This window comes from Schistocerca gregaria, chromosome 2 (assembly GCF_023897955.1).
Source record: "Schistocerca gregaria isolate iqSchGreg1 chromosome 2, iqSchGreg1.2, whole genome shotgun sequence".
In the NCBI taxonomy this organism is placed as follows: Eukaryota; Metazoa; Arthropoda; class Insecta; order Orthoptera; family Acrididae; genus Schistocerca; species Schistocerca gregaria.
The window spans coordinates 600,517,956-600,530,407 of NC_064921.1; the positions used below are offsets into that span (position 1 = coordinate 600,517,956).

Consider the following 12,452-nt stretch of genomic DNA (forward strand, 5'->3'; position numbering starts at 1 on the left):
TTGGGCCATGATCCAACTGAATGGAAGCTATTCATAGATCCCTCCTAGCTTAGTTCGAGAGCAGTGTTGCTTCACAATGGCAACCGTCTTCCAGCTATTCCTGTTCGTTTGCAGTTCACATGAAGGTGACATAAGATGATTTGACAGCCCTCTTGGACTCAATCAAATATTATGAACACAAATGGTAAATGTGTAATGATCAAAAAATCATTGCCATACTCTTAGGAATGCAACTGGGCTACACAGAACATTGCTGGTTCTTATGTATGTGGGACAGAAGGGATAGGAAATCACATTACATCAAAGCAGACTGACCTGCAAGAAATCTTACCCTTGTGAGCAAAATGTCATTGCTGAACCTCTCGTGGAACAAAAGCATGTCCTCCTTCCACACCTGTGTATCAAGCTGGATTTGATGAAAAATTTGGTCAAAAGTTTGAACCAAGGAGGACGGGTCTTTAAGTATACTTGGGAGAGAAGGGTCAATCCATATGAAGTGGTCCAGCGATGGTTGCTTGACCATTTCTAAATATTTTAATTTTTTTATATGTGATTGCCCTATATTTGAGAAGTTCAAAACAGTTTTTTTTTTTAATAATTTATCTTGCACCTTTACTGGATGGCGGACATTTTTATTTGTAGGCGCGCGATGATTTTTCAGTCTGGAGACATTAGCAAAAATTTGAACATCTCTGCACTGGGTTAAGTTACAACATTGCAATTCACATGATTGCTTTTAGAAAAGTGTCCTCTACAACATTGTCTATTACACAAAATACCCTAAATTCAAAAATAACCAGTCCAAATTACCTCCAAAGTTTGGTATCCAAATTTTCAAAAATCTACATTTTAGACCCAAAAATAATGTACAAGGAGTGATTTATGAGAGTCTATTTTTCCTATAGTTAGGTATCACACACTACTAGCCTCATTTAGAGCAAGAACACATACAAATGTTCCTTAATTTTGTATGAATTTTTGAAATTTGAAAATTTTAATTTTTTGTGCTTCAACTTACCACAGCAACTGGGAGGTCTTATTCCATATCACAGAAGCTGTCTGAAGAAATAAGTGTTCTTAATATTCACCACCAGGTTTAGGAACAGCTGTTTCTCAGAGGATGTTAATTGAAAATATTTATTTTAAGTATGCCAAAATAATATAAATGTTAATTTCAGTGATGTTTCCACTTTTCGTATGTAATTCAGTACCTTACTTCAATAATAATTGATTATATCCCACCAATATCACACATGAATAGGCAACAGCCATAAGATCAGTTGTAGAGTAATGTGAATGATCTCTCCATTTTCAACAGTTCAAATCGCTGAGATATCAGTGTTGAAATTTTTACAGTACCTTGCTATCATATTGGTGTACAAACTGTGCAAAAATCATGCTTTTATATTCAGTTCCATCTGAGATAATTGACCCCAGACTTTGCAAAACATGAAAATTTTCAAATTTCAAAAATTCTTAAAAAATTATGGAAACAATTGTAAATGTTTTTGCTATAAATGAGGCTAGTAGTGTGTGATATCTAACTATAGGGAAAAATAGACTCTCATAAATCACTCCTTGTTTGTTATTTTTGGACCTAAAAAGTGGATTTTTGAAAATTTGGATACCAAACTTTGGAGGTCTTTTTGACTTGTTATTTTTGAATTTAGGATATTTTGTGTAATGGACAGTGTTGTAAAGGACACTTATAATGTCAGTTGCAATGTTGTAACTTAACCCAGTGCAGAGAGATTCATATTTTTGCTAACGTCTCTAAACTGAAACAGCATTGTGCGCTTACAAACGAAAACGGCCACCATTCAGTAAAGGTGAAAGGCAAAATTCTTTTAAAAACTATTTTGAACCTCTCATTATAGGGTAATCACATATAAAAAATTAAAGTATTTAAAAATAGTCAAGCAACCAACTTAATTTTTATTGGACTGAACCAGAAAGTTCCAATATCAAGTGATCCAAAAGTTAAGAAACGTATTTTTATTGGGCTAGAAAGTTGAGAACTTGCAAAGGATCCTGCATTTGACCAGGTTTTGGAGGGGAAAGGAAAGGAAGCTTGGAAATCCTTCAAGGGAGTTGTTCATGGATTTTTAGGCAACAAAAGAGATGATAACAACACTCAGTTGGTGACAATGCTCCTGTAAAAATACCATAAGCTTGGATGCAACATGTGTCTTAAAATCCATTTTATCCACTCCCACCTAGACTTTTTCTGCCAGTTGTGGAGCTGTAAGTGATGAACATGGAAAACGATTCCATCAGGACATTTCTGTTATGGAACAAAAATATCAGAGCCATTGGAATGAAATAATGCTTGTGGATTACTTTTGGTCTTTGTTTAGGGATGCTCCGGAACTCTGTTACAAGAGGCAAGCTAAAAGATTATGATCTCGTGCAGCCACCACATGATTCTCTTCAGACCCATCCATCTGCAATGTATTCTTCAAGCAATTTAGAACTCTTAAAATGTAACGAACATAAAAAAAACTGAAATATATTTTCAATGTTTTGAGTATATGTAATTAAAATGTATCTTTTTCTCTTAATCCACCAGTATGAAATACTTCTACCTAGAGTGTATCACAGAAACTAGACCCAAGGAAAGTTTTTCATTGACATCTACAGAAAGTTTGGGGTTACTATAAATATTGTATACAACACCAGTAATATCCATTCCGTGGGGCACACTCGAAGTTACTTTGTTGGCAACTCTCCATCCAAGATAACATGCTGCATCCATCCTACCACGAAATCCTACAATAAGCATAGGTATGGTACTCAGTCAAATACTTTTTGAAAATGGAGAAATACAGTATCTACTTGACTGCCTTGAAACCTGCCAGTCAGGATGTCATGTGAAAACAGTGGGAGTTGAGTTTCACATGATTGACGATTTTGGGATCCATGCTGGTTGACATGGAGGAGGTTCTTCTGTTCGAGAAACCTCATTATATTTTTGCTGAGAATATGTTCTAAGATTCTACAGTAAATGTATGTCAGTAATATTAGATGGTAGTTTTATGGGCCACATCTATTACTCTTCATGTAGATGGATGTGACAACTGCCCGGCTCAGAATTTTGTTCAAGGAATCTATGATATATCTTAGTTAGAGTGGCTAACTGAGCTGCAAATTAAGTAAATAAGCGGGAAGGGATTCCATCAGTCCCTGGAGCTTTGTTCAATTTTAGTGATTTCAGCTTTTTCTCAACACCACTGACACTAATATCTAAGTCACTCATCCTTGCAGTTATGCTAGAATTAATTGGGGCATTACCCCTGAATTTCCATTTGTAAAAGAACATTTGAAAACAGAGTTCAGAATTTTCACTTTTGATTTGCACCCTCAATTCCAGATCCTATCTCGAGCATAAGGGTCTAGATGTTAATTTTGGTACCACTAATAGCCTGTACATATGACTAGAATTACTTTACAATACGTGAGAGATTTTTCAATAATATGCAGCTGCAGGAGTTTTCGAAGACTTGCAACACATCCACCTTGATGCCAATTGTGTTTCTTCAGCGTATCCCTACCTGTTGTCCTATGCTTTGTTTACAGCTATTATGCAGTAGTGTCTGTTTTTGAAATGTATGCTCAACTATTGCATACTACAGACTTCCCTGAAGTTGGGCTCAGGATTTGACAGTATAATTTTACTAGGGCATATAGCCTACACACCTCAGCTTTTTAAGTATTGATTATCCTCTTTCTAAATAGGGTAATAAGAGTATCACATGCACTAAAGTTAAAATGAGATTTTTCAGAATTAATCAGATGTTCATAGGAGGAAGAGTATGCTGTGCCCCAGTTTTCAGATAGTGATGCTTACTATCTGCAGTTAACTACAAATATTGGAAAAACCAGGATGGAATGTAACAATATTATGAGAAGGAAAGTTGCTACTCACCATATGGCGGAGCTGCTGAGTCGCAGATAGACACAACAAAAAGACACTCACAATTACAGCTTTCGGCCATTAAGACCTTTATCAACAATACACACACACACACACACACACACACACACACACACACACACACACACACACACACACACACACACACACACACGACTGCAGTCTCAGGGAACTAAACCCACACTGTGAGCAGCAGCACCAGTGCATGATGGGAGTGGCAACTGGGTGGGGGTAAGGAGGAGGCTGGGGCAGGGAGGGGGAGGGATAGCATGTGTGTGTGTGTGAGGGGGGAGGGGGGGCTGGACAATGAAGTGCTGCAGGTTAGACAGAGGGCAGGATGGGGGGGGGGGGTTGTAGTGGAAAAGGACAAAAATAAAAAGACTAGGTGTGTTGGTAGGACCAGGATTCAACCCAGCAAGTCACCTTCCTAGATGTTGACCTCTACCTCAAAGATGGCTACACCAGTACCTCCGTCAATATCAAACCTACTAATCACCACCAATACCTCCACTTCGACAGCTGGCACCCGTTCCATACCAAGAAGTCCCTTCTGTACAGCCTAGCCACCCATGGTCGTTGCATCTGCAGTGACAAGCAGTCCCTCTGGAAATATACTGAGGGTCTCACTGAAGCATTCACTGACCACAATTATCCTTCCAACCTTGTACAAAAACAGATCTCCCATGCATTATCTATCCAGTCTTCCACCGCTGTCAGACCAAAGAGGAGCATTCCCCTCATAACTCAGTACCACTCAGAACTGGAGCAACTGAATTACATTCTCCGCCAGGGTTTTGATTACCTCTCATGCCCTGAAATGATAAATGTTCTGCCCACTAACCTTCTCACCCTTCCCACAGTGGTATTCCATGATCCGCTGAACCTACACATTATGCTTGTCCATCATTACACAACCCCTGCTCCCAATCCCTTATCTCATGGCTCATGCCCCTGTGATAGACCTAGATGCAAGACCTGTCCCATACATCCTCCCACCACCACCACCTACTACTCCAGTCCAGTCACTAACATTGCCTATCCCATCAAAGGCAGGACTACTGGTGAAAGCAGTCATGTGGCCTACTAGCTAAGCTGCAACCGCTGTGCTGCATTCTATGTAGGCATGACAACCAACAAGCTGTCTGTCCACATGAATGACCACTGACAAACTGTGGCCAAGAAACAAGTGGACCACTCTGTTGCTGAACACACTGTCAAACATATTCCCCACCAACACCAGCTTTTCTGAATTGCACAGGTGGGAACTTTCCCTGCAATACGTCGTACGTTCCCGTAACCCTCCTGGCCTCGCCCTTTGTTAGTCACTGTCCTCACTCATCCAGCCCCTTACCTGTTCCCATTCCAGCACTACACAACCATCATTCCACCACCACACCCAGTCCCTTTATTTCTCTCCTTTTCCGCTACTTTCCCCTCCCTTCCTTGCCCTCCGTCTAACTTCCAGCACTTCACTGGCCACCACCCCCACCACACTATCCCTCGTCTCCCTGCCCCTGCCTTCTCCTTACACCCACCCAGTCGCCACTCCCGTTATGCACTGATGCTGCTGCTTGCAGTGTGGTTTCAGTTGCCTGAGACTGCAGTTTTGTGTGTGTGTGTGTGTGTGTGTGTGTGTGTGTGTGTGTGTGTGTGTGCGTGTGTGTGTGTGTGGGCGCTAGTGGCTGAAAGCTTTAGTTGTGAGAGTCTTTTTGTTGTGCCTATCTGTGACCGGCATCTCCTCTATATCGTAGCAACTTGCCTTCCATAATATTGTACCTATACCCGGGGTGGTGAAACATATCACTTGACAGCTCACGTATAGTTGGCTGTGCTGCAGTTAAGTGTTTGATAGTATGTGAAACAGGGAAGTAACAACACCTGACGTTAATGAGAATATCCATGAATAGTCGTTCCAAATTATTACCGTATAAGCTACAGGCAAAATGTATAATAATGTAATCCTAAGTGTACCAAAGAACACACTATCCATACTCATAGAAAGAAATAAAGTAAAACACACCTAGCCTACCTGATTGCAGAGATAAAGAATTAATTATGTTTACATTTACACTCACCAATTTATGATGTAGTGATGCAATTCCATCCAGTTCTCCTTCACTTTCATTGGAATCGGTGACAAAACCATTATCTACATTATCATCGTTGGCATCATCATCATCATTATTACAAGAAACCATTAATTGTTCATTTTCATTTACAATCCCGTCTACAGCCTGTACTTCTCTCATGAATTTAGCAACATGGTCTACATTCTTCCTCCACGAGGTAGCGTCTACAGTAGCAAGTCATTCACGTGGCAGCCGTTCCACTTCTGTTATAGTAAGAGTCTTGTTCGTACTTCTAATGTACATCTTGACTTCATTTCAACAATTCAAATGGATTAAAATGGCAGTGATAAAGCGGTAGCCTAATTACCGAGTGACTCAGTTCGCTTGCAATTTCATCCACAAGGTATTTAGGCATCACAGGCTTATTCTGCTTTACGAGCGAGTATAACAACGGCTTTGTCATGCTCATGTCCGCAGCAATGTGTCTCACCTGCAACCACTGCACCATAGTTTCTTTACAGTCACTAGTGGTGGGAGTTTTATCACAGAATGGTATGGTACATTGTCCATCACAAATACTGTCAGAACACTAAACTGGAGCAACAAATTTTTAAACCTCTGCAGAAACCATAGGTGGTCCATATCCTCATGATAGTCACTGGTTTTTCTTGATCGAAAAACTGAAAGCCTTTCAGGCACAAAGCCATTTGAAGATCCTGCATGGGTCACAATTAATCTGGATCCTCTTCCTGTTGGCTGATGGCCACTGCTATTCGGAGTATCATTTGTCCAACATTTCTCAACTGATACTCCAATGTTGATCCAGGTTTTGTCTAACCATATGACTGAATGTATGTCCTTTCCTACAATTTTGTGTAAGAAAGTGGTACGAGCTGGAACGACGTGAGCTTTTTCGAGTAACAGTTTTCGTCCATCTAACTTTTTAAAATGGAATCACATACTTTTTAACACCATCTTAAGTGACGTTTTCCCCACTGAGAAAAGTTCACTTTCTTTTAAAGAAGTTAGCAACTTCGCTATTGTGAGGTCTTCTTTCCTTTCGTAATATCCGTATATGTGTCAACGTATTGCATTTGGTGGGAAAGAATCAATATCTGTAACAGGACTAGGGGCTGCTTTTTTTTCCAGGGGCACTTAAAAACACAGTTTTTCCCACAGGGGCTTTCTTCCAGACTGCTTACTTCAGTAAGTCTTGAAGTAGCATCCCTTTCCTTACAACTGTTCTTTGACAGAGTCCTAGAGTTTTCCAGAAACAATCTAAAACTTTATTGGCGGAAATCGACATGCCCATGAGCAGAAACAAATTGTTTTTCTTGCTCACAAAACTCATGCGTCCTTCGTAGCAATTCCAAAGCCTGACTATTTAAAGGCACTCCATGGCACAATGGATTATTGCTTGGTGAACGATATCATTTTGGTGACATTGTTTTCATAAACAGAAACTGTAGTCAAGGCAATAACAGAACACAAAAGCAGGTTGTCGCGCAGTAACGTACAATGTTTACACGGAAGCCAGCAACGTGGTAGCGTCGATGCCAGTACCAACTTTTATTCGGTCCTGTTAGTGGTTCAGAACACACAGCGCCTCACATTTCTCACTTGTTTGTCAGTTACATTGCCAACTTTACAGCATTTGGAGAGTGACCTTGAAGTGACATGTTTCAATGGCCCAGGTGTACAAATATTGCATATATGCTCATTTTATATGTTTTAATAGTATTAAATTGACATTTTAAGGAAATGCCAGGTAGAGAGTAGCAATTATTTTTTGAGGACTAACACTTATGAAGTCGCAGTCATTTCAGAGGCATCATCCGGATGATGGGGAAATTTTTAGTGCAAGGATTCAGCTGTTGTCAAACGGGAAGAAGGATAGACGAAAGGTGGGGATTGATGGAAATTCTGAGCCAGTGTCTTGTGTTTAATTGTGAACCTCTCTGTAGGGTCTCGTGCAGTGAGAGGTTGTGGTGGTATGTCCATCAACAATATGGACATTAAATTCAGTGGCAATTTTAGTGCATTTTCATGACACCCAATTTTGCCAACTTTCTTTTCTTTTCATTATAAGCAATGTGAACACCATGAGAAAAAAACAGTTTCTTGTCTTCATTTACTGTTACTCATTTTTTTGATGTTACATGTTCATCAGCAGATTTCTCTATATTACTCTTAACAATGCTTTTGATTATTCCTGTTGCTGTCTATCTTGTGCAGTACAGCTGGTGTTTTTACAGTTTGTCATCTGCATTTATTTTATTTTTGTTGGTGGTACCTAGTGGTTCCCAAATTATTGCAACATTTGCTGATTCAATACTAACTAGACAAGTAAAGGTATCCCTTTTCAAATCTGCCCACTGAAATGCCCACATTCTAATGAGTTGGTTCCTCTGTGAAAAACTGTAGAAATAATTAGGTCAAAGCATGTTCCACAGCAGGGAGTTATGATGCATTTGAATGAAAAATTGGGTCAGAAATTAAAGACTGATTCACTGGTGGGTAGCTAATCTTTTTAACGATACCAGAAGTGCCAGAGGTAATAAATTGCTAGAATTAGCCACGAAGACATTCTTCCAGAAGAAAAAAAATATTATAAGGATACCCTTTGATCAATTTATAAATTCAAAGGGTCATAAATCAGTGAGATACAGAGTACAAATAGAGATAGGTAACTAAAAAAGAGGCAAACATATCAGGCAGGAATTTAAGAATAGAGATCAGAATTCTTTTTAAAAATCTGGTAGCATAGAAAGTTAAATTTACTAAGGAGTCCTGCATATTAAACAGTGAAGGCAAAAGGGAAATGATTTAACAGAGGTATTTTAGCAAACAACAGAGTATAAAAGAGGTGCTTTGGCAGACAACAGATGATGATGCAGATATGAAAAATGCAAGGAAGACTAAAACTTCAGCTGGAACAAGACAACCGTTAGAGAGATGGCAAGAGTTTCAAGTAAAATAAACTTATGCTGGAGCAAACAAAACTTTAGGAAAGTGGCTCCAAGCAGATGTGATTAGATACAATGAAAACGTGGTAAGGGAAATAATCAAAGAGAACTCTCAGAAAAGTAGATAGCTAATAATAAAAATCATGTTGCAGCGGTAACACTAGATGCATAAAAAGCCATTCGAAATATGAAAGGGAAGGTCTCAGGAGATGACAGCATCTTAGTAGAATTATTTACAGCTAGAGGAAAGTAATAAAAAAGGAACTTGCAGAATTGTTTCCAATATGCTTGCAGTGGATGACAACACACCAAAGCTGAAACAATGCTGTCATTATTCTACTTCACAATAATTTGTGCAGCGCGTCCAAAGTGTAACAATGCTGGAATTGTTCAAGCTTCTGAAACACACACACACATTTTTTTGCTTCTCTGATTTGCCAGAGTTTTAAGGTTATCAGATCTACCACAAGAATTTTTTCTTTGTACTTTCTATAATGTTGTTTTAATTGACACTTTACAGAGGAACACATTAATCTCAGCAGTCACTTTTGTGCCAGTTGCATTTGTATTAGATGTAATAATCCTCCTTCATGGCTTTCTGATTCTGTCAAGAATTTTGTCTTCTCCTACTATTGTTCCTGACATGCAAAGCTTTACAATGCAGTGTATACTTGTTCATGACAGTAGACATGTAACTGTAAGATTTATGATTGCATACTAAGTGTGCATGATAGAAGGCTGTGATATAGCAATAAATAGGCAGAACACCATTACTGCCAATATACTGACAGCTCAGAATACTCTGAGGCATGATGTCTGAAATGAGAAAGCAAGAGAAGTACATTATGGATGCTAGACAACAAGTTTAAAAAATGAGTTGTTCGTATTAATGAGGCACGAGCAAAATATTCTCAACCTAAGAGAAAGAAGATATTTAAGAGATATGTTTTATAAGCTGTTCATCTTCAAATTCAGTAAATTTAATTTAGTGACTTTCCAGTCTTTTAATACTGTCAATAAAACAAGGTTTGCCGGGTACCACAAATACAAATTTAATTCATCCATTGAGTGGTTGTTTGTCCACTCAACTAACTCTTCAGGCTTGGAAATAAAAAGTAGGCACTGGGAACCAAATATGATGGACGTGGAAATTCTTTGAAGCAAAGATAATCAACTGTTGCAGCAAAAAGTTATGAGAGAGTATTATTATAATGGAAGATAACTTTATCCTATGTAAGATGTGGGTAATAGTCCTGAGTAGCATCCTTCTACTTTTCTAGCAATGAAGTTTAATTCTCATCAGAGATGTTTCTGCCATTATGGACGTAGTGTGCGATTACCACAACAAAAATCTCATTACACGATAGCAATGACTTTTTCTGCAGATAGGGCCATTACTTGCTTCATTGGTGCTCTTTGTGTTGTCAGCCACTGTTTAAACTGCTTCATCGTCTTTGACCAAGTGACGTGGCACAGTGGTTAGCACACTGAACTCGCATTCTGGAGGTCTACATGTGATCATCTTGAATTAGGTTTTCTGTGATTTCCCTAAATTGCTCACAGCAATTGCCAGGATGGTTCCTTTGAAGAGGACGCTGCCAGTCTCCTGCATCATATCCTAATCCGAGCTTGTCGTCCGTAATGACTTCACTGTCGATGGGACGTTAAACTCTTAATCTTCCTTCCTTCCTTCTTAGCTTTTGAAATATATCCTGACTGATGTTTCACCTATTTTTTTTAAAATACCAGCAAAACTCGGCAATAGTTCAAAAACTATTGAGCCACAATCATTCAAATAGGAATTTGGTGAATGATAAACAGATGTAATGACCATTAAAGGGAGAACTTTGCCATTCCAAAAGCTGTGTGTGATATGTGGTGGACGTATGCTATTAAGATCTTTGCAATTTGAGAAATCTTGTATGCTTCAGTTAGTAATTTTGAGTGTGTCTTTGTGTATTTTTCACAGAATTGTGTCAGCTTTTACCCACCCAGAGCACAAATAATATCCAGTCCATCCACTGCCACACTTAAATTTAGCAGTCATCTTTCTAATTATTAAAATTGCTATGGAAGAACTGTTTAATGTCAGGAAAGAGACAACATTTGAGTTTCAAAATAGAAAGAAGCAATTAACATGTATCTGATACTTAAAAATGACACTTTCAAAAGTATTACATTTTTGTCAGAAATAAGTTCTGTGTGCTATGTTAAAAACTTTTAGACCATCCTTTGTTGTTTGCCCAATTTCCTCATATGCTGTTGGCAGCTAGTAACAATCACCAAACGAAGTAAGTTATTGCAGATGCTTATTTCTATAACAGTCCGAAAAGGTATGCATAACTTATTTTTGGCTCAAACTGACTGGTACTTCATGTCAAAAATTTAAACTATTTAAATTACATTTTTCTTTAATATATGTATCGTTTAGGAAAAGAGTCTTATAACCACATAATTTTTTGCTCATGATTTGTGAATTTTTTTTAATGGTTTCAGATGATCGTAAGGATTCGGATAGTAATGTAAGCAAGAAACTGAAACTCGAGAAAATATTTGAAGAAAATGAAACTTGGGAATGAGATTTTCCTAACAACAGAACCTTGCAGTGGACAATAAAAGTGGTTTTTCTTAAAGTGTTTGATGTAGTTTTGTACTGTTTTTGACATTTTATACTGTTATGAAACAACAGAATCAGATTAATGATTATATGTCAATCTGATTAAGATATTTTCTATTCATGAACTTTTTACTTCTACTTTTATAAAGAATTTTATGTTTTTTAAAAGTGTGAAGTTGTATTGTTCTAGTTTTAGAGACAGAAGACCTTTTGTCTGATACCACCCCCAGTAACGGAACGAACGATATCCATATTAAACTTGTCATAAATAAATCATCAGCTGAGTACAGTAGTGTAAGCATCAATTAGTCTCTAATATTACTAAATCTCCAACATTGCAGGAAAGTAATATCAACCTGTTGAACGTTTACTTTCCATATTTCACTACATAAATGTAGACAGTGTTTTTGTTTCATGTTGGTAGCAATACTGTAACAACAAATTGTTCACATGTTGTATCCTCTGAAATAATGGATATTGTATAAACAGTTTCAGTTAGAGTAAAACAGATTTTCCAAAGTAGTTAATGTTGTTTGTGCATATAGTCCACTTGCATATCTGTTATTAGTGTTTGCAGGTTCTATTTCATTCCTTAATCCCTCCTGTGTTATGCTCAGTTTGTGCAAAACATTAAGCTAGGTCAAACTATCCTGGCGTGTACAATGTAAGGAAGAAAGTAACTTCTGCTAGTTGTGTCACTGCCAAGTTACGTAGCTGAATGACACGTGGAACACGCATGGAAATAACTGCTACCATATGTTACAGAAAGTTACTGAAAGAAATATATAATAAGACAAACAGAAATGACATATTCAAAGACAATAATTTTACTGAAGTCACTGTAATTTATGATGGTTCCCTGAACA

At 38.0% G+C, this 12,452-nt stretch overlaps 1 protein-coding gene across 1 annotated transcript in view; it reads left to right on the plus strand.

The window, feature by feature from the left end:
- Positions 1–12,108, plus strand: part of LOC126334542 (poly(A)-specific ribonuclease PARN-like) — a 272,077-nt gene extending 259,969 nt beyond the window's left edge. The window contains exon 14 of the mRNA XM_049996907.1: positions 11,466–12,108. Within this exon, the coding sequence (XP_049852864.1) occupies positions 11,466–11,548 (83 nt within the window). The 3' untranslated portion in view covers positions 11,549–12,108. The remainder of the gene's footprint in view (positions 1–11,465) is intronic.
- The last annotated feature ends 344 nt before the right edge of the window (positions 12,109–12,452 follow it).